Source organism: Oncorhynchus masou, chromosome 27 (assembly GCF_036934945.1).
Source record: "Oncorhynchus masou masou isolate Uvic2021 chromosome 27, UVic_Omas_1.1, whole genome shotgun sequence".
In the NCBI taxonomy this organism is placed as follows: domain Eukaryota; kingdom Metazoa; phylum Chordata; class Actinopteri; order Salmoniformes; family Salmonidae; genus Oncorhynchus; species Oncorhynchus masou.
In genome coordinates, this window is record NC_088238.1 from 20684089 (window position 1) to 20707328 (window position 23240).

The 23240-nt window shown below is 42.8% G+C and overlaps 2 protein-coding genes across 3 annotated transcripts in view; both read right to left on the minus strand.

Moving 5' to 3' along the window:
- The window catches only part of LOC135515757 (protein SCAF11-like), a 33660-nt gene extending 19011 nt beyond the window's left edge, over nt 1-14649 (minus strand). The window contains exons 1-5 of the mRNA XM_064939468.1: nt 14436-14649; nt 1443-1506; nt 1162-1307; nt 900-983; nt 670-752 (exon numbers count right to left, since the gene is read on the minus strand). Of these exons, the coding sequence (XP_064795540.1) occupies nt 670-752; nt 900-983; nt 1162-1307; nt 1443-1464 (335 nt within the window). The 5' untranslated portion in view covers nt 1465-1506; nt 14436-14649. The remainder of the gene's footprint in view (nt 1-669; nt 753-899; nt 984-1161; nt 1308-1442; nt 1507-14435) is intronic.
- Nucleotides 14650-15197: 548 nt separating this feature from the next.
- LOC135515758 (AT-rich interactive domain-containing protein 2-like) overlaps nt 15198-23240 on the minus strand; it is a 30966-nt gene continuing 22923 nt past the window's right edge. For both annotated transcript variants that reach the window (XM_064939470.1, XM_064939469.1), the window contains exons 16-21: nt 21404-21549; nt 20999-21137; nt 20830-20921; nt 20606-20729; nt 16792-16883; nt 15198-16631 (exon numbers count right to left, since the gene is read on the minus strand). In XM_064939470.1, the coding sequence (XP_064795542.1) occupies nt 16520-16631; nt 16792-16883; nt 20606-20729; nt 20830-20921; nt 20999-21137; nt 21404-21549 (705 nt within the window). In that variant the 3' untranslated portion in view covers nt 15198-16519. The remainder of the gene's footprint in view (nt 16632-16791; nt 16884-20605; nt 20730-20829; nt 20922-20998; nt 21138-21403; nt 21550-23240) is intronic.

Consider the following 23240-nt stretch of genomic DNA (forward strand, 5'->3'; position numbering starts at 1 on the left):
CAATGAAGAGATATGTGAAAAAACACCTTGAGGATTGATTCCAAACAACGTTTGCCATGTTTCGGTCGATATTATGTAGTTAATCCGGAAAAAGTTTCACGTTGTAGGTGACTGAATTTTCGGTTCGTTTCGGTAGCCAGGCGCAATGTAGAAAACGGAACGATTTCTCCTACACACAGACGCTTTCAGGAAACACTGCGCATCTGGTATGTGGCTGGGAGTCTCCTCATTGAAAACATCAGAAGCTCTTCAAAGGTAAATGATTTTATTTATTTGGTTATCTGGCTTTTGTGAAAATGTTGCGTGCTACATGCTACACAAAATGCTATGCTAGCTTTGCATACTCTTACACAAATTAGTCAATTTCTATGGTTCTAAAGCATATTTTGAAAATCTGAGATGACAGTGTTGTTAAGAAAAGGCTAAGCTTGAGAGCAAACGCATTATTTTAATTTTATTTGCGATTTTCAGAAATCGTTAACGTTGCGTTATGCTAATGAGCCTGAGGCTTAGTCACAATCCCGGATCCGGGATGGGGAGTTTCAAGAGGTTAAGCTGCACACCGTTTGAATGCTCTCCAAGTTTAAAGACAACGTTTCGACCAAGGATCTTTATCAGGTTAACTGTGCAGCAGGGCAACCCTTTCACTAACACAAGACCTCTACTCACTTCAACAAACAGCCACTGGCATCCGGGTCTGTGCAGCCACACTTCTCTGGCTCTGATTGGCTGACTCTCTTCTTCACAGGAACCTGAGATTCACATCACAACTGAAGTCAAAGCACGTACATTCTTCTTGCATAGTGACCAAAGCTATAATGTAGCTTCTGATGTTTCATGACATGCCATTTACAAATTGTGAAACAGAAGGTAGAGCCAGCGGAGAAACCCCTGTTTACCGTCACACATCCCAGCACAGCATCACGTTTGTAGACAACATTGAAAGGCTGCCTGTCCACTGGGCAGGATGGAACTGCCTGCAACTTAAACACAGAAGAAGAAATAAACATCAGTCCAACACATCTTAGCCATGTATAGTCTCCTGAGCCTCACCGGGAGTAAGACCATGGCTTATCACAACAGACAACTTGCCAGTTGCAGCACTCTCTGTTGCCAATGAGAGTGATGTGTCTAGGGGGTAGGACAGTACATGGTGCTTACCTCTGCCCATCTGAGGAGGCAGCTGAGGCAGAATACATGGCAGCAGCTGTCAGGCATGGCCAGGACACAGCGGCCCAGGGCACCCAGGCAGATAGGACACCGCTCCGCCTCTTCCGGCTCCGGGTCTCCCTCTGGGGTCTGTCCGTCTGACAACCAGAGAGAGGTGGCACAACAGCTTGTCATTCAAGAACAAACTTGAGGGTAGAGGCTTTGAAATGCAATCATCACGCCAAAGCCCACTGAAAGATCTTATTCATGATGACTGGCTGGCAGTTACTTACCATTTCCCGATTCACCCGTCATCTTTGGCACAGTGTTGCTTTGTCCCTAATGACCAGATGACCCCTGGAAATAAACATTTATGAGAGATTGTTGTTAACCTCTGCGCACCGAACCTGTTAGCAGATCGTTACATAAATAGTCATATTAAACATTCATGAAAATACAAGTGTCTCACATGTTTCGAAAGCCTAGAATCTTGCTAATCCAACTGCGTTGTCAGATTTAAAAAAGGATTTACTGCAAAAGAATACGATGCGATCATCTGAGGATAGAGCCCCATAAAAAACAACTATTTCAACCAGCACAGGCGTAACAAAATCACAAACCGCAATAAAATAAATTGTTCACCTTTGACGATCTTCCTCTGTTTACAATCCCAATGCTCATTATTACACAATGTCTTTTGTTTGATAAAATCCATTTTTATAGCCTAACACAAAACATTTTGTGAACCGCTTGTGTCGTGAATTCCGTCCCATTCCATTTTCGACGACACATTCGATGTAAATACACACAGTAAATGTGACTTCTCCAGTCATGTTTGGTTTCATTGAAATCAACTGGTTTGTTTGTAACACAGCCAAACCTGATGGGTCATTTTGCGGGACATATTGACTGAAAGAAACCGATTTGAAGACAACAAGCAATGACATCATTGTGCACCAATGATATGACCGCTGTTTCGTTGATTGACTGTATTTTAACCCAATGACCACTGATCGTCTTGAAATCTAGCTGGGTAGATAGCAAATGAGCTGAGGTAAATGGCCATATGTAATGTTTATGTGTTGGAAGACCAACCCATGTAGTAAACTCCTGCGTAAAGACAGTCATTCACCATTGAAGATTCATACTGGAAGGAGCCAAGCTTGTGATGCACAGCCCTTTTTCGGTAACGCGCATCTTCAGCTGTTTATATATATCGAGCATCATGGCGAATAAGTCAGGAAAAGCTAAATCTAAGACTAGATATACGAATGTAGACAAAATTATAGAGGAAATTGATCGTGACAGTGAAACAGATCTTCTTTTGGAAGACGATTCAGCTAGCGACCATAGCTATGACTCCAAAATGGAAGCATATGTTTTGAACGGAGAGGACATCGTTTTGGACTGGTAAGTTCTTCTCATGCTAATGCCGTTGTTTGAAATTAATAATATAAAATATTATTTGTGATTTAATTTTTTAAAATTTTATTTGCAATATATAAAAATGTAATGAAATGTGCAAAGTACACATTGGCTATGTGTTGTGGGTGGGGGTGTTTGTATGTATGTGAATGACCCATAGCCTGTTTGTCTGTGTGTGTGTGTGTGGCCAAAGTGAAATGGAACAGCACTTTATGTTCCCTGTAATCGATATATCTGTTTATTATACCTGTTGCTACAGGGCTCATATGTGAAACTATTCTAACTGAACATTTTCTTTCACAGTGACACTGACTCTGAATGGAAGACCCCAGTGCCAAGGTGTCCATCCCCCACTGAAGCTGGTTCATCCAGCCGGACACCTGTTGTCTCCGGCTCCACACCTCCCGGGCCATCTAAAGGTGTGAAGGCACTGACAAAGAAGAGGAGGAGGGGAAGTGTGCCACCTGCTAACGAAGGGACAGAAGGGCGTTGGCACACTGTCCTAGAAGATGATGTGGAGCCAACTCAACCAACATTTAGGCCAAAAAGGAAGCCAGGGCCTCAGGTGAACATGACATCAACTTACAGCCCCCTTCAGCTTTTTCAGCTGTTTTTCACCCAATCCGTTGTCGATTCGCTCGTGTCTAACACTAATAAGTATGGGGAGAAGAAGCAAGCAGGCAAAAATGTAGCATAGAAGCCCATATCCTCTCTACCACAGCATTGTTGAGGCCTGCAAAACCTACTTTCAGCCAGCCCAGAATGTGTAAACAGATGAGAGGATGGTAGCCTCAAAGGCCAGAATTGGCCTCAAACAGTACATGAGAAACAAACCAACCAAGTGGTGTTACAAGTAGTTTGTGTTGACTAATTCTGTGTGCCTACATATGCAATTTTTTTGTCTATGTGGGGAAGAACAGTTTTGCTACCGGTAAGGGACTTAGCTATGACTCTGTAATGGAGTTATTGGATTTTCAACTGCTAGGGAAGGGCTACGAACTGTTTGTGGATAGTTTCTACACAAGCCCTTCCCTGTTTGCAGACCTTAGGAAGCGGGAAGTGTGGGCTTGTGGCACCATTCGTACCAGCAGGGTGGGCTTTCCGAAGACGAAGGTGAATAACATGCCTAAGCGGGCTGAGCGGGGGACCATGCGATGGATCCGTGAAGATGGCCTGCTTTTTGTAAAGTGGATGGATACCAGAGAGGTGGTGATGTGCACAACAATCTACAAGTCCTTCAGTGGGGATCATGTCGTCAGATGTGTGAAGGACAGTGCCGTGCATGGACCACCAAAAATGTCCCCATTCCAACTGCAATAAAGGATTACAACAAGAGCATGGGAGGTGTGGACCTGTCAGATGCGCTGATAGGCTATTACAATGTTATCCATAAGATAATGAAATGGTACAAGATGTTCTTCTATCATTTCATCGACATTGCTGTGGTGAATGCATTCATCCTAAACAAAGAAATGGCTAAGAGCTGTGGAAAGCCCTTCCTCTCACTTCAGAGAGCTGCTCATCAAGGAGCTTGCTGGCTACAGCACCACGTTCTACCTACTCTACCTCTGTCCCTTCTGCCCCTGCCAAAAGTGTTCATCTGCCCAAATTTATTTCTGCAGGTATGGATGTGCCTAAGGGCCAAAAGGGCACAGCATGGAGGCATCACTGTGTTGTTTGCAAGATTAAGTCCCCCATCACCTGCACCACATGCTTGGCGACCCTCTGCTTTACAAATGCCACCTGGCATCAGCAGCACAATATTGTGTAGAGCTTTGGCAAAGTGGGTGTGGTTATATCCTTCCTGTTTGGCCCTGTCCGGGGGTCTCATCGGATGAGGCCACAGTGTCTCCTGACCCCCCTGTCTCAGCCTCCAATATTTATGCTGCAGTAGTTTGTATCGGAGGGCTAGGGTCAGTTTGTTATATCTGGAGTACTTCTGTTTTATCCAGTGTCCTGTGTGAATTTAAGTATGCTCTCTCGAATTCTCTCTTTCTCTCTCTCGGAGAACCTGAGCCCTAGGACCATGCGTCAGGACTACCTGGCATGATGACTCCTTGCTGTCCCCAGTCCACCTGGCCTTGCTGCTGTTCCAGTTTCAACTGTTCTGCCTGCGGCTATGGAACCCTAAACTGTTCATATTTACTCTTGAGGTGCTGTCCTGTTGCACCCTCTACAACCACTGTGATTATTAGTGTCTGACCCTGCTGGTCATCTATGAACGTTTGAAAATCTCGGCCATGTTCTGTTATAATCGCCACCCGGAACAGCCAGAAGAGGACCTGCCACCCCTCCTAGCCTGGTTCCGCTCTAGGTTTCTTACTAGGTTTTGGTCTTTCTAGGGAGTTTTTCCTAGCCACTGTGCTTCTACACCTGCATTGCTTGCTGTTTGGGGTTTTAGGCTGGGTTTCTGTACAGCACTTTGAGATATTAGCTGATGTACAAAGGGCTATATAAATAAATTTGAAAGTGTGTAAATAGTTACCCATGTTATTTTGTAAATGTAAATATTTTTTTCCTCCATTTTTTTGTGGTGGGGGGGGCACTTGGGTACATTTGGGCTACTTGTATGGGACACCTGGGTGACTTCATGATAAATGTGATGTAGCACACTTGTTTTGGAAGTTATCATTCTGAAACTTTGCACAAGTACTGTTGCCCTCTTATGTTTTTCACTGAAATTGTTCCCATCATCCTATCTGAATGTTTGTTTTGTCTTGTTCATTTTAAAGATGATACAACAATAACAATGAAGAAAAAAACATATGGTTTTTTCATTGTATTATTTGAACCAGATAGATCTATTGTGTTATATTCTACTACATTCAATTCACATTTACAAACTTCTGAGTGTTTTCTTTCAAATGAAATCAAGAATATGCATATCCTTGGTTCTGAGCCTGAGCTACAGGCAGTTAGATTTGGGTATGTCTTCAGGCGGAAATTGAAAAAAGTAGGGGGTAGCTCTTAACAACCCAGTCACAGTGCCATCACTTAATTACATTAAACCTGAGATCTGTGTGTGTAACCAATTTGTCAAGCAAGTTTTCCATTTACTTTAATGCATTATTTACACAATGGCCAACTTAAGAGTCTATCGACACACCTGTTTGTCAGTTTAAGTAACAATTTATTAAATTTCTTTCATTTGTCATTGTAAACGAGAGATATCAGTTTTTTTGCATAGCTTGTGTCGCAATCCACCGCATCCGCCTATGTCGGCCTTCCACATCTGCGGTGGAAGTTGGCCGAGCTATAGCGGTGTTTGTCAGACTATGAGACATCCCAAAAATCTGTCTTCTCACAAAAATGTCTAGCGTCCGAACGGCCGACAAACTATTATGACTGCTCCACGACCCCCACAAGTGTCACAGGACTTGTCTGAAGGTAACCAATACAAACCAATGGAAGTATAGAGGTACTTTTGTGCCAACAAATATAAGGGGTAATTATGCATCCAAAAAAACTAAAATATTTAATGAGCCTTCTTATATCTCCTAGATATAGGACAGACACTTCAAAACCTTATTTCTTATGATTTATTTTTGGACTGTCTTTTATGAATATGTTACTCAATCCGTTTCTATGGGTTATAGTATTAAAGGCCAAATTCAATATTTTATCAAATAATTGACAAGTTACCTATCTTCTTCAGATTCTCATCAGATCGTCCAAAAAACCTGCCAAGGTACCTAGCAAAGTCTAGCCACCATATTTAGATGTATGCAATACTTTTTTAGCTAAAATACAGTAACGTTACGCTAGCTAAATTATTTTTGGTTTAATATAGAATTTACTGGTGATGTTTTTGAGATCAAGTGATAAAATTAAACTGTCTTCAATTTTAACTTAATTTTCCTGCATTTTGGAGTAGAATGTCCTTTTATCACTAAGTGTTTTATTAGGTCCCACTGCTTTAGTAAGGACTTCTCACTTGTAAGTAATTGTAAAATACAGTTCTGGAGGTTGTATTTTTTCTGATATATTCTCAAATGTATCTACCCCCTTGTCTGAACATCTGATGATACCTGGTCAGCCCATAATTTAAATGTATCATCAATCATCCTTGGCTTAAAGTCGCTGTCCATTACAATTTCTCGCAGGTAGATAAGGTCTGTTTGGAAGGCTTTTTATTTTGGTGATCTTTGTCCAGACCTTTATGGTGTTATTTATACAGGTATTTTCTATCTTCCTAGTGTGTGCATTGATTATCTTCCTTAATATAGTTGCACCTATTGGTTTTTCCATTTGGTGGATTCCATTTAGCTGTTGATGCCGGGTTTATCCAAACAATTATTTTAGTTGGGCGGCTATATAATAATGCATTAGGTGTGGTGATGCTAGTCCCCTGCTTATTTACATTGTTTCAAAATCAATAGGTATTTCAGTTTATTTTGATCCCATTTAAGTTTAAACTTAGTTTTGATGTCTTGGGATATTGGTTGTGATTTCCCTGTATTTAGTCTGTATCCAGATAGGACACTATGGTTTTATTGCATCTGGTAAGCATAAGCTATTTATGTTTTTTTTCTTTCTTGAGAGCGTGCTCCATTAGATTATGAATGTTTTTACTTAACTAGGCAAGTCCGTTAAGAACAAATCCTTATTTATAATGATGGCCTACCCGGACGACGCTGGGCCAATTGTGTGCCGCCCTATGGGACTCTAAATCACGGCCGGATGTGATACAGCCTGGATTTGAACCAGGGACTGTAGTGACGCCACTTGCACTGAGATGCAGCGCCTTAGACCGCTGCTCCACTCAAATTAAATGTTTGTCTAACATTAATTTCTCAGAAGTCTGCTGGACAAAACCCATTTGGTCAGAGTTTATGATATCTGGGATTATATTACTGAATTTATTTGCAATAATTTATGTAAGCAATTTTGGTCGCCGTTCAGCAACAATATTGGTCAATACGATGCACATTCTGCTGGATCTTTACCTTCTTTATGAATAACAGTAATAATAGCGGAGTTACAGGTTGGTACGTACTCTATTTTTGAAGAAGAAGCATATGATATTATCACGCCTCGAAGCACTGCTTTGGCCCCCACCCATTCCATTATGGGAGACCTCTCCATCATCATTAATCTCCAGATATTGTTTCAGTGTTGCCCTGATTCTATTCTTAAATTCTATGTCATGAAAAGTGAATTATTTCAACTCCAGACTGTCAAGCCTTTCTTTGGTCATATATTTAGTTTCATACTTAGCATGATCCGATATTTCAATTGGTCTAATGAGGAGGTTATTGACTTTGGCTAGGTCTGTTTTTCAACATGAAGAAATAGTCTAATCTCGAGTATATTTGTTACGTGCTTTAAAATAGGGTGTAAAGTTCTACAAACATCAATCAGACACACCGCCAAGTCTGCCCTTCTTAGTGTCACTGCAGCCTTCTCTGCCTTGTGTTTATGTTGACAATCTAACAAGGGATTCATGAGAAGGCTGAGGTGTCCTCCCATTACTATTGTCCCCTTCGGCCCCATGATAAGTAGGTTAAGCATTTTGGATATAAATTTGGGTCCTTGTTCGTTTGGGTTATATACATTTAATGTTATTTCCGTGCCCTCAAACTTTTCATTTACTCGTATGTATCTTCAGTCTGTCTACAATGGTTCTTTGTGTGAAAAGGGATATTATTTTTGGTCATTAATGCTACCCCTCTTCTTGCTGAACGGTAGGAAAACACTTGTGCTGATGCCAGTTCTAATTTTCTATGTTCTTCTTTAGATGTGTTTCTTGGAGAAAGATGATATCACCTCTATCCCTCTTCAATTTTAACAATATTTTTTAATGGGGCTATTAAGGCCATTTACATTTAAAAAAGGAATTTTTTATTTCAACAGCCATTTAAGTATTTAGAAATCTTCATAACGGGTGTCATTCTCTTTGTTTCTTGTAGTACCCATAATACACTGGTCCCCTCTCATTTTCCAATTCTGCTGTATTTATTGTTCCATTGCCTGTTTAAATTATTATTATTTTTGATTACACTGTCTTTATGAATTGTTTTGTTCATACTGGACTTCAAGACATACCCAGGCCCAAATCAAAGGCTATTCAAAATTATAAATTAAAATGGCCTCCAATTGTGCTACCACTTCCTTGGGTAGCATGGGTCATAGGACTCATAAATTGGGACCCTTCCCGTGGAAAGAGCTCACTTACAGCACAAAAATATATTCTATAGATCCTTTAATTTGATAAATAGCAAATGCATAAGGTAAATGCACATATACATAATTATAAAATAACAAAAAAGGAGAATATTAAAGCGGTAACCAATTGGGTAGACGAGCTGTAAATAGTAATAACACAATAAGACTGGGAGGACATATCTAGAAACATGTCCAAGACAACCAACTCTCTACTCCAGGGAATACTCATGAAAAATATTGACTGAATTTTCCAAAACTCCAATAACAGAATGAAATTACAACCATGACATCACACCAAGTTGCTGGCTTAACTTTGGAAGAATAGGGCTAACCAGACAAGAGGTCGACCGATTATGATTTTTCAACGCCGATACCGATTATTGGAGGACCAACAAAAGCTGATACCAATTAATCGGCCGATTTTTATTTATTTATTAGTAATAATGACAATTACAACAATACTGAATGAACACTTATTTTAACTTAATATAATACATCAATAAAATCAATTTAGCCTCAAATAAATAATGAAACATGTCCAATTTGGTTTAAATAATGCGAAAACAAAGTGTTGGAGAAGAAAGTAAAAGTGCAATATGTGCCATGAAAGAAAGCTAACGTTTCAGTTCCTTGCTCAGAACATGATAACATATGAAAGCTGGTGGTTCCTTTTAACATGAGTCTTCAATATTCCCAGGTAAGAAGTTTTAGGTTGTAGTTATTATAGGACTATTTATCTCTATACCATTTGTATTTCATTAACCTTTGACTATTGGATGTTCTTATAGGCACTTTAGTATTGCCGGTGTAACAGTATAGCTTCCGTCCCTGTCCTCGCTCCTCCCTTGGCTCGAACCAGGAACACATCGACAACAGCCAGCCTCGATGCAGCGTTACCCATGCAGAGCAAGGGGAACAACCACTCCAAGTCTCAGAGCGAGTGACGTTTGAAACGCTATTAGCGCACACCCCGCTAACTAGCTAGCTATTTCACATCGGTTACACAGGCCTAATCTCGGGAGTTGATAGGCTTGAAGTCATAAACAGCGCAATGCTTGACGCACAGCGAAGAGCTGCTGGCAAAACAAAAGTGCTGTTTGAATGAATGCGTACGAGCCTGCTGCTGCCTACCACCACTCAGTCAGACTGCTCTATCAAATCATAGACTTAGTTATAACATAATAACACACAGAAATACGAGCCTTTAGGTCATTAATATGGTCAAATTGGGAAACTATCACCTCGAAAACAAGACGTTTATTCTTTCAGTGAAACATGGAACCGTTCCGTATTTTATCTAAGGGGTGGCATCCATTAGTCTAAATATTCCTGTTACATTGCACAACCTTCAATGTTATGCCATAATTACGTAAAATTCTGGCAAATTAGGCGGCCCAAACTGTTGCATATACACTGACTCTGCGAGCAATGAACGCAAGAGAAGTGACACAATTTCAAATGGTTAATATTGGCTGGTATGGCAACTGCTCCGCCCACAACCGTAAGGCTCTCCAGAGGGTAGTGAGGTCTGCACAATGCATCACCTGGGGCAAACTACCTGCCCTCCAGGACACCTACACCACCCGATGTCACAGGAAGGCCATAAAGATCATCAAGGACAACAACCACCCGAGCCACTGCCTGTTCACCCCGCTATCATCCAGAAGGCGAGGTCAGTACAGGTGCATCAAAGCAGGGACCGAGAGACTGAAAAACAGCTTCTATCTCAAGGCAATCGTACTGTTAAACAGCCACCACTAACATTGAGTGGCTGCTGCCGCCAACACACTGACTCAACTCCAGCCACTTTAATAATGGGAATTGATGGAAATCGATGTAAAATATATTTTATTTTACCTTTATTTAACTAGGCAAGTCAGTTAAGAACAAATTCTTATTTTCAATGATGGCTTAGGAAGTGGATGAACTGCCTGTTCAGGGGCAGAACGACAAATTTGTACCTTGTCAGCTCGGGGGTTTGAACTTGCAACCTTCCGGTTACTAGTCCAACAATATCACTAGCCACTTTAAACAATGCTACTTAATATAATGTTTACATACATATACATATGAGATGAGTAATGTAGGGTATATTCTGTACTCTACATCATCTACTGCATCTTTATGTAATACATGTATCACTAGCCACTTTAAACTATGCCACTTTGTTTACATACCCTACATTACTCATCTCATATGTATATACAGTACATTTACATTTACATTTAAGTCATTTAGCAGACGCTCTTATCCAGAGCGACTTACAAATTGGTGAATTCACCTTCTGACATCCAGTGGAACAGCCACTTTACAATAGTGCATCTAAATCATTAAGGGGGAGGGGGGGGTGAGAAGGATTACTTATCCTATCCTAGGTATTCCTTGAAGAGGTGGGGTTTCAGGTGTCTCCGGAAGGTGGTGATTGACTCCGCTGTCCTGGCGTCGTGAGGGAGTTTGTTCCACCATTGGGGGGCCAGAGCAGCGAACAGTTTTGACTGGGCTGAGCGGGAACTGTACTTCCTCAGTGGTAGGGAGGCGAGCAGGCCAGAGGTGGATGAATGCAGTGCCCTTGCTTGGGTGTAGGGCCTGATCAGAGCCTGGAGGTACTGCGGTGCCGTTCCCCTCACAGCTCCGTAGGCAAGCACCATGGTCTTGTAGCGGATGCGAGCAGTACTCGATACCATCTACTGCATCTTGCCTATGCCGTTCTGTACCATCACTCATTCATATATCTTATGTACATATTCTTTATCCCTTTACACTGCGTGTATAACGTAGTAGTTTTGGAATTGTTAGGTTAGATTACTTGTTGGTTATTACTGCATTGTCAGAACTAGAAGCACAAGCATTTCGCTACATTCGCATTAACATCTGCTAACCATGTGTATGTGACAAATACATTTGATTTTGATAACCTGGATTTCTTTTAGCTAAATATGCAGGTTTAAAAAGATATACTTCTGTGTATTGATTTTAAGAAGGGCATTGATTTTCATGGTTAGGTACACATTGGAGCAACAATACGCACCGCATTGATTATATGCAATGCAGGACACGCTAGATAAACTAGTAATATCATCAACCATGTGTAGTTAAACTAATGGTTATGATTGATTGATTGTTTTTTAAAAGATAAGTTTAATGCTAGCTAGCAACTAAAAAAAAATAATAATAATTCAATCGGCCAAATCGGTGTCCAAAAATACCGATTTACGATTGTTATGAAAACTTGATATCGGCCATTCCGATTAATAGGTTGATCTCTAAACCAGACCCACATACTATATTCCTGCCAGGTCATGAATAATTTCTGTCTGCAAACATCAAAGCAGTGACTCGCTCCTGCAAGTTCATGCTCTACAACATCGGTAGAGTACGACCCTGTCACACACAGGAAGAGGTGCAGGTCCTAATCCAGGCACTTGTCATCTCCCACCTGGACTACTGCAAGTCGGTGTTCGTTGGACTCCATGCATGTGCCATCAAACCCCTGCAATTTATCCAGAATGGCACAGCCTGCCTGGTGTTAAACCTTCCCAAGTTCACCCATTGTACCCCGTTCTTCTGCACGCTCCACTGGCTTCCAGTCAAAGCTCGCATCCACTACAAGATCACTTGACTGAGGAAAAATATACTTACTATAACAGATGTGGTTGTCCTATCTATCTTAAGATGAATGTACCAACTGTAAGCCGCTCTGGATAAGAGCGTCTACTAAATTACTAAAATGTAAATAAATGATAATCCTATGGGGGTGGGGGTGAAGGTGGCCCAGTACATCACTGGTGCTTCCACTCTTCCAGAATATCAACTGGAAACAGTGCCTGAGGTGGGCACGCAGCATCAAGGGCCCCACATACGCGTTGTTCTCTCCCTTACCGCCGGTAGACAATATCGGAGCATGAGGTCTGATACCAACAGGCTCAGATACAGTTTCTATCTATAAGCATCAGACTGCTGTGATTCTCCACACCTTATCACAACTGCTGACACGAGACTCTTACTATATTTCTCAATTTATACACTTGCCCCTATCCCCTATACACATGTAAACATTGTACCTTCCTGTATTATACTTATGCTAAAAATGTTATTCTATTCTACTGCCATTTACTTTATGTTCATATTCTTGTTGCATTGTCGAGAAGGAATTTGCAAGTGAGCATTTCGTTGGACGATTTATACCATGCCTATCTCGCACGAGACAAAACTTAAAACTGTATCAGCATAAGCACAGCAACTGTGAACAAATGGTCTCGTCTTTGCCAGCATGTGTCTGGTGAGTAACTACTTGAATGCAAGGCTGATTTGGCCAAGGATTTCTCTCGGTCTCCACGTCCAATAAAAGAAACAAGCATACTTGAATAGTGGATCGCTAGATAAGCAGGTTCCCGACCAGCAGATGGAAGCAGGAGACGTCAGAGCTCTGGAGATCTCCCGAGTAGCGCAGTGGTCTAAGGCACTGCATCTCAGTGCTAAAGGCGTCACTACAGACCCTGGTTCGATTCCATGTTGTATCACAACTGGCCATGATTGGGAGTACCATAGGGCGACACACAATTGGCCTAGCGTTGTCTGGGTTAGGCCGTCCATTGTAAATAAGAATTTGTTCTTAACTGACTTGCCAAGTCAAATAAAGGTTAAATTAAATAAACTTTCAAAAACACAAAGTGTACATGTCACAAAGTGTACATAGCCAGTTGAGAAGTTAACGTCAGCTTGGTGAGTGGAGCAACGGGAAAATTTGTACAGTTGAATGCATTCAACTGAAATGTGCCTTCCGCATGAATCAAGAAGCAAAACACTGTCCAGTGAAAGCCAGTGGTAAGAGTACAACAAAAGGTCTTGCTTAACCAGTGTGTCAGCTCTGGCTAAAATACAGGCAGACAGTCGCAGATATTTAAATTAAATGGGTTATACAGGTCACTGAGGCCAACACTCTACCATGTGAGCTGCTAAAATAACATTAGCCATGTTCTCTATCATCCAATGCCATCTTGGATTATTTAATTTACCAGCTAGTCAGCCAACTACTAACGTAAACTAGCTAGCTTCCAACTATCTAGTAAATCCGGCGAGTTGTGGTCTTGTATTTTATGTCCAGCTAGCTAACCAAATACCTCGCAGCTAGCTGTCAAGTAAGTCATAAACATTATGAAATGCCCTGCGGTCGCTGACGTTAACAGCTAACGTTAACAATTTAAACTTTGTGGCCCATGTGTGATGTAACACGAACCTTCAACTTATTCTAGTAGTGTGTACTAGTGCCCCTCAAACGTCAACTAACTTCTATGTTTAGCTGGTTAACTAGCTACTTGTTATTTCTACTAGTTTGTTAAGTAGTTGGCGTTAGCTGGCTAGTTTGCAATTCAGATAACGTTAACAAGATGGTCATGATCAGGCGCTAGTCAGCTAACTTAACTACTTTTGGTTGATACAGGCTAGTCAGCTGTTAGCTAGCAGGCTAGTAACAACGTAATTGTATTTAGCTAACAAGAAACAAAACAAGTATGCTCATAACTTGCTAGTTAATTATTCAACTGCATTGGCTAACGAGACTGGCCTGGCCTACAATACAGACGCTATATTAGCTAGGTAGCTGTTACTGTGGCTAACTAGCAGCTAACGATACTTTTGCTTGCCAACGGCTGCAGACTTGCTAAATTGGTTAGCTAGCTACGTGTTTGTTGACTTACCCGAAGCTAAATCAATAGCTAGAAAACTGGCGTGGTTGTTTATTTTTTGTTGTCCCACTTATTTCCGTGTATTGGTTAGACTCCAAAGCTAGAAGATAACCTGAATATAGCCGAATAGATTGCACTGCTAACTCGTTATACATTTACGAACGTCTCGGCCACATGTCTCGATGTCTGTGAGACCTGTGAAGTTTAAACAGCACCGCACAGTGTCGCTGCAATACACTTTACACTAGGGAAAAAAAATCCTTCAACTGTTTCCGGTCCCAGATATAACCGGAACACTGTTTAGTTGCCAATGATATTAACATATTTTAAAGAAACCATTGATATTTTCCTTTCTGTTCAATTCAACGGAATTTATATGCAATAAAATTACTAGAAACAATTATACCAATAACTGGCATGGGGGCTAAAAGGTTGTCATTTCATAAACAGTAGCAAGAAACTGACAACTTTAGTGAAAGGCCATCAACAGAAGTAAAAGGTAAGCTACACTCAGAGCCATATATACCCAATTGAGGTAGTTTGGGATAGAAAATCATTCTGATCTACTTTCCACTGGGAGAGATGATCTAGGAAAGAAACTTTCTAAAACAGCTCAACTTTGTTGGAATTTGATCAATAGAATATACACATTTAAGGAAAAACATCCATTAAAATGTGTATATTTAAAAAGTGGATGATCACAGCCATGTAACATTGTGGAACAGAGGCACCCATTGCCTCCTCACACCACAAATCAAGAGCCCCAAAAAGACAAATTGTTCAGTCTTTTATTTAAAAACTATAAACAGTCACCAAAGTAAATAAAGCCAATCTAACAGACTGTTATGTCTATGTATAATAGCACATCCTACTGACACTGCAGAAATGAGGATGGGTGGGCTACCCCGCTCGGACGCTAACAGGCAGTCATTAATGTTACACAACACACCATAGAGAGGATAGTCTGAGGACGTGAGCCGGAATGTGGCATGGTATTAAGAATGAAAAAATAGTACAATAAAACGCCACACTATATTAACATAGAAAAAAAGTAGTGAAGAAAATATACCTGCACATAAAGCAAAGAACACAGGAGAAAACCTGTATAAAACTCCATGTATTTAAACCAATTTACAAATACAAAAAAAAAAAAAAAAAAAAATGTACGCGCACTGTGCTCGTACAATGACAAACGTTTACAGTGGATACATGTTGGGGGTGAGGGGTGAGAGAATACCTTCAATATTATTTTCTTCTACAAAATGACATGAGATATATTATTCCATACTCTTTCAGCCAGCAAAATGAGTTCTACAAGGTATTATAATACAAAAAAAAGTCAGTTCCACAAAAAAAAACTGTTTTCCCCCCTTAACTTTACAGCATCAGTACCTTTGCAGAAGTATTTACAGGTTTTAAGTACATTCATCCACTGCTGAGTATAGAATCACATTTGATACAAGTAACCAGGGATCATAAAAAAAAAAGAAACTTAGATTCTACCAAAGTAATGCTTCTATTTCTCCACAGAGCAAGTTCCCCAGTGGCTGTATCGGCATGAGAGGATTTTCTTTATATATATATATTCACAAATATTTACAAGATTCTTTTCATTAATTGTAATGGTATTCATTTCAATAATAAATAAGTGAAAATATATTGACTCAAGTAAGAAAACCACGCTACCAAGTTGTAAAGAAAAACAATCGAGCCAGTCTCCTGCAGCTGTGTCTCCCTCCCCCATCTCGAGCCTCTCCCCTCCCTCGGCAAAGCAAAACTCCTCAAAGTACTGCCGCTCCTACTCAAATAAGTTCTCTGCAAACAGTCCCAGGATTACAAAAATGTGCTCGTATTTAGGGTTTCATTAGTAGAGTCCCTCAGGGCAGCAGTCTAAAGAGCTCCCCCTCTTGGGCGGCTGGTGGAAGACCCCGTGGCAGTTTGTTTTGTGAAGGAGATGGGGGGGATTTGAGCACAGTGGGGTGAGGGAGGGGAGTCCGAAGGGCATGGTCTGGTGTTACCCACCTGTGTGCCCCATTGTCATGACACCCCTAAAGGATGGTTCTCCTATTTTTGGGGGTGGGGTTGCCCTTTTGGACTCAAGCTTGGAGAGAGCGAGTCAATTCATAAAGGCATTTGGCGAGCGTTGTGGAGACCTCCATGTTACTGAGTGCCAGCACAGAGAGGTGACTCTCATGCCTCTTCACCAACCTGAGAAGACAAGATAGGAAGCGGTCATTACATACTATCCATGAAACAGTAAATAAACATAGGTTTAATTGATTATGATTCATCACGCCGATCAAACAGCACGAGGAGTCCTCAGAAGACCCTTCTGTAGTTGTGAATGGATACAAAAAAAAGTTCTTACTTTCGACCGCAGTCTGAATACTTGGCGATGTTCTTTAGCGTTAAGGCAGCAGTTAGTCGTATGTGTTTGGTCATTGGTCCCTCTTTTTCATCCTAAGGAAAAGGATTGTGAAATTCATCAGTTACAAGATACATTGATAACAAAAGATTTCCAAGTGGGAATATATGATAAATATGGAGTAGTCAAGGACGGTTTGATTTGTTTGATCGTAGCTAGCTAGCTACATAGCCGTCTTTGTATCTAAGACAATTGTGTAGTCTAGAGCGATTTTCTAGGTTAGCTAGCCAGCTATTGTCGTTCTTTTAACGTAACGTAACGTAATCAACACTGCTAGCTAGCCAGCTAGCCCCCGAATAGCAGCACTGTAGAAACTATTACACTCGACGGAACGACTTGATTAGTGTAGTGTCAACAACGCAGCCACTGCCAGCTAGCCTACAAAGTCAACAACGCAGCCACTGCCAGCTAGCCTACTCCAGCAGTACTGTATCATTTCAATCATTTTAGTCAATAAGATTCTTGCTACGTAAGCTTAACTTTCTGAACATTCGAGACGTGTAGTCCACTTGTCATTCCAATCTCCTTTGCATTAGCGTAGCCTCTTCTGTAGCCTGTCAACTATGTGTCTATCTATCCCTGTTCTCTCCTCTCTGCACAGACCATACAAACGCTCCACACCGCGTGGCCGCGGCCACCCTAATCTGGTGGTCCCAGCGCGCACGACCCACGTGGAGTTCCAGGTCTCCGGTAGCCTCTGGAACTGCCGATCTGCGGCCAACAAGGCAGACTTCATCTCAGCCTATGCCTCCCTCCAGTCCCTCGACTTCTTGGCACTGACGGAAACATGGATCACCACAGATAACACTGCTACTCCTACTGCTCTCTCTTCGTTCGCCCACGTGTTCTCGCACACCCCGAGAGCTTCTGGTCAGCGGGGTGGTGGCACCGGGATCCTCATCTCTCCCAAGTGGTCATTCTCTCTTTCTCCCCTTAACCATCTGTCTATCGCCTCCTTTGAATTCCATGCTGTCACAGTTACCAGCCCTTTCAAGCTTAACATCCTTATCATTTATCGCCCTCCAGGTTCCCTCGGAGAGTTCATCAATGAGCTTGATGCCTTGATAAGCTCCTTTCCTGAGGACGGCTCACCTCTCACAGTCCTGGGCGACTTTAACCTCCCCACGTCTACCTTTGACTCATTCCTCTCCGCCTCCTTCTTTCCACTCCTCTCCTCTTTTGACCTCACCCTCTCACCTTCCCCCCCTACTCACAAGGCAGGCAATACGCTCGACCTCATCTTTACTAGATGCTGTTCTTCCACTAACCTCACTGCAACTCCCCTCCAAGTCTCCGACCACTACCTTGTATCCTTTTCCCTCTCGCTCTCATCCAACACTTCCCACACTGCCCCTACTCGGATGGTATCGCGCCGTCCCAACCTTCGCTCTCTCTCCCCCGCTACTCTCTCCTCTTCCATCCTATCATCTCTTCCCTCTGCTCAAACCTTCTCCAACCTATCTCCTGATTCTGCCTCCTCAACCCTCCTCTCTTCCCTTTCTGCATCCTTTGACTCTCTATGTACTCTATCCTCCAGGCCGGCTCGGTCCTCCCCTCCCGCTCCGTGGCTCGACGACTCATTGCGAGCTCACAGAACAGTGCTCCGGGCAGCCGAGCGGAAATGGAGGAAAACTCGCCTCCCTGCGGACCTGGCATCCTTTCACTCCCTCCTCTCTACATTTTCCTCTGTCTCTGCTGCTAAAGCCACTTTCTACCACTCTAAATTCCAAGCATCTGCCTCTAACCCTAGGAAGCTCTTTGCCACCTTCTCCTCCCTCCTGAATCCTCCTCCCCCACCCTCCTCCCTCTCTGCAGATGACTTCGTCAACCATTTTGAAAAGAAGGTCGACGACATCCGATCCTCGTTTGCTAAGTCAAACGACACCGCTGGTTCTGCTCACACTGCCCTACCCTGTGCTCTGACCTCTTTCTCCCCTCTCTCTCCAGATGAAATCTCGCTTCTTGTGACGGCCGGCCGACCAACAACCTGTCCGCTTGACCCTATCCCCTCCTCTCTTCTCCAGACCATTTCCGGAGACCTTCTCCCTTACCTCACCTCGCTCATCAACTCATCCCTGACCGCTGGCTACGTCCCTTCCGTCTTCAAGAGAGCGAGAGTTGCACCCCTTCTGAAAAAACCTACACTCGATCCCTCCGATGTCAACAACTACAGACCAGTATCCCTTCTTTCTTTTCTCTCCAAAACTCTTGAACGTGCCGTCCTTGGCCATCTCTCCCGCTATCTCTCTCAGAATGACCTTCTTGATCCAAAATCAGTCAGGTTTCAAGACTAGTCATTCAACTGAGACTGCTCTTCTCTGTATCACGGAGGCGCTCCGCACTGCTAAAGCTAACTCTCTCTCCTCTGCTCTCATCCTTCTAGACCTATCGGCTGCCTTCGATACTGTGAACCATCAGATCCTCCTCTCCACCCTATCCGAGTTGGGCATCTCCGGCGCGGCCCACGCTTGGATTGCGTCCTACCTGACAGGTCGCTCCTACCAGGTGGCGTGGCGAGAATCTGTCTCCTCGCCACGCGCTCTCACCACTGGGGTCCCCCAGGGCTCTGTTCTAGGCCCTCTCCTATTCTCGCTATACACCAAGTCACTTGGCTCTGTCATAACCTCACATGGTCTCTCCTATCATTGCTATGCAGACGACACACAATTAATCTTCTCCTTTCCCCCTTCTGATGACCAGGTGGCGAATCGCATCTCTGCATGTCTGGCAGACATATCAGTGTGGATGACGGATCACCACCTCAAGCTGAACCTCGACAAGACGGAGCTGCTCCTCCTCCCGGGGAAGGACTGCCCGTTCCATGATCTCGCCATCACGGTTGACAACTCCATTGTGTCCTCCTCCCAGAGCGCTAAGAACCTTGGCGTGATCCTGGACAACACCCTGTCGTTCTCAACTAACATCAAGGCGGTGGCCCGTTCCTGTAGGTTCATGCTCTACAACATCCGCAGAGTACGACCCTGCCTCACACAGGAAGCGGCACAGGTCCTAATCCAGGCACTTGTCATCTCCCGTCTGGATTACTGCAACTCGCTGTTGGCTGGGCTCCCTGCCTGTGCCATTAAACCCCTACAACTCATCCAGAACGCCGCAGCCCGTCTGGTGTTCAACCTTCCCAAGTTCTCTCACGTCACCCCGCTCCTCCGCTCTCTCCACTGGCTTCCAGTTGAAGCTCGCATCCGCTACAAGACCATGGTGCTTGCCTACGGAGCTGTGAGGGGAACGGCACCCCAGTACCTCCAGGCTCTGATCAGGCCCTACACCCAAACAAGGGCACTGCGTTCATCCACCTCTGGCCTGCTCGCCTCCCTACCACTGAGGAAGTACAGTTCCCGCTCAGCCCAGTCAAAACTGTTCGCTGCTCTGGCCCCCAATGGTGGAACAAACTCCCTCACGACGCCAGGACAGCGGAGTCAATCACCACCTTCCGGAGACACCTGAAACCCCACCTCTTCAAGGAATACCTAGGATAGGGTAAAGTAATCCTTCTCACCCCCCTTAAATGATTTAGATGCACTATTGTAAAGTGGCTGTTCCACTGGATGTCAGAAGGTGAATTCACCAATTTGTAAGTCGCTCTGGATAAGAGCGTCTGCTAAATGACTTAAATGTATGTAAATGTAAATGACTGCAATGATTAACATCTTAAATCTTATTTCCACGTATAAAATCATACAATTCTGTCAAATGCCAGCCAGACACCTTCAGTGTAAACAAACAGCTTAGCCATACTCACAGTGAAGTCCCTGAACACCAGGTTCCGAGAGCCTCTGCGTAGTGCCATTAGGGCTGCGCTCGGATGATTGACAATAGCTTTCTGTGCTCGCGGTGCTGGAGTGCTGCTTGCCACTGGCTGAGGCCTGTGGAACAATGCAAAAGAGTCTGCCACACATAGCACATTCTAGCATCACCAGAATGGACGTTAGCACTAGCATGCTAAACTAACCAGAGGGTACATACTTGGAAGTTTTCTGATTGGAGTCTTGCGTCTGTGTCGGTTCCTGCTCCAGTTTTAGTGCGGCCAATAGGGCATCTCGAGAACAATGCTTATCCTACAGGAAGAAAATAGGATAATTGTCAGTAAAAAGCCATAAACATGGACTGATAGATTGAGAAGGTGTAGTCTTACCTGTAGATGGGTTATAAAGGACAGTCTCTGTCGGGGGAAAGGTTCACATCCCTCCCAGAGGCACTGGCCTGGGTACAGCTCCTTGCCACCATGCTGCGTGGCTGCATGGTAGAACACCCTAGACGGCGTCTCAAACCACCTGGAAGAACAACACGGATAACAATGGGACAGTCAATGAACAGGCCATAGACTCAATTCTGATATTTTTCCACTAATTGGTCTTTTGATCAATCAGCTCTGGAAAAGATCTGATGTGATTGATCAAAAGACCAAATAGTGGAAAAAATACCAGAATTGAGCTGGCTGTCTAAAATCAATTTTAGTTAGCCATGATATGAACACACCTTTCACAACACAGGACTTCTTTAAGTAGGTCAAAGTCAATATGGCCAGAGATTGACTCACCGTTTACAGGACTGCCACAGACACTTGAAGTTCTGTCCCGCTTTCCTGGTCTGCTCAGGGGGTGCCACCATGGCTTGTGGCCCAGAAAGGGGGGCGTTGGGGCTGGAGCTGCCAGCCTGCACAGGCTGAGCCACTGTTGGCGGAAGCTGCGTAAAACCAAGCAAAGCTTTATCAGACCAAATAAGCAAGTGATATTTTGTGTTGTATGATTGTTTTATTTGGGAAATAGTAAAACAAACAACTCCAAAACATTTTTTTGTATTTCTTTTACCTTTTTAAAAAGTATGACAATAAATTAAGATAATTTTGAAGAAATTCATTTAGATTTTAGCCTAGCTACCCTCTGCTTACAATAAATATGAATAACATACAATTTGCTTATTAGTTATTCAGAAATGAATTAAACAAAAATATGAACAGACTTTGAATAAATTATTCAAGGTCCTAGAACCTGAAGACTCATCATTAATCTTGTTTCATGCAAGTAATTTGCTTGTAAAATTAACAACTGTAAGCCTTGCATTGCTATACGATGGACATGAAAGATCACACACACCTGCCAATCCAATAAGTGCAATATAAAACAAATCAGTCTGTATAAATCATTAAATGGCCTCTAACCCTACTCATCACAATGCAGTTGATTTTCCCAAATAACAGCAACAGAAAAGCCTTGTAGTTGCATGTGATGGATAGCACCCTCCCACCTACAACTACACATTTAAGGACTTGACCGATTGTCCTTTGGATAAGTGTGTTCAGATTTTTTACTTGTTCAAAAGCTCAAGCCCCCCCATCCACTTTTCAAAATAAATTGCACGACTACCTTTTTTACCATAGAGAATCAGACAAATGTAGGCTACACTCTGCCAATAGGCTTCTTTGCATATTCAAGCCAGTCTCAAATTACAACACTGCCCCTTTAAGGCACTCCTGGAGCTTGGTTGGCCACCTTGGTAGCCTATAAAATATTGCAACATAACAAATACAACCACACTTTTTTCCCAAAGCACACCGCATGCGTGAGCGGTTTCATGTGACAGATGAAATATGTTAGAAATAAAGGGGAGATCTAAAGATGCATCAACTTTAATCTTGATGGCTGTACAGTCGTCTCAAATAAAACTGAAGGTCCTCGGCATTACTCTGGACCCTGATCTCTCTCTTGATGAACATATCAAGACTGTTTCAAGGACAGCTTTTTTCCATCTACGTAACATTGCAAAAATCAGAAACTTTGTCCAAAAATGATGCAGAAAAATTAATCCATGCTTTTGTCACTTCTAGGTTAGACTACTGCAATGCTCTACTTTCTGGCTACCCGGATAAAGCACTAAATAAACTTTAGTTAGTGCTAAACACAGCTGCTAGAATCCTGACTAGAACCAAAAAATGTGATCATATTACTCCAATGCTAGCCTCTCTACACTGGCTTCCTGTCTAGGCAAGGGCTGATTTAAAGGTTTTACTGCTAACCTACTAAGCATTACATGGGCTTGCTCCTACCCATCTTTACGATTTGGTCCTGCCGTACATACCTACACGTACACTACGGTCACAAGACGCAGGCCTCCGTAAGGATAATTTCTAAGCAAACAGCTGGAGGCAGGGCTTTCTCCTATAGAGCTACATTTTTATGGAATGGTCTGTCTATGACAATGTGAGAGAGACAGACTCGGTCTCAACCGTTAATGATTTATTGAAGACTCATCTCTTTAGTAGGTCCTATGATTGAGTGTGAAAGTAAACGGAAAGGCACTGGAGCAACGAACCACCCTTGCTGTTGCTGCCTGGCCGGTTCCCCTCTCTCCACTGGGATTCTCTGCCTCTAGCCCTA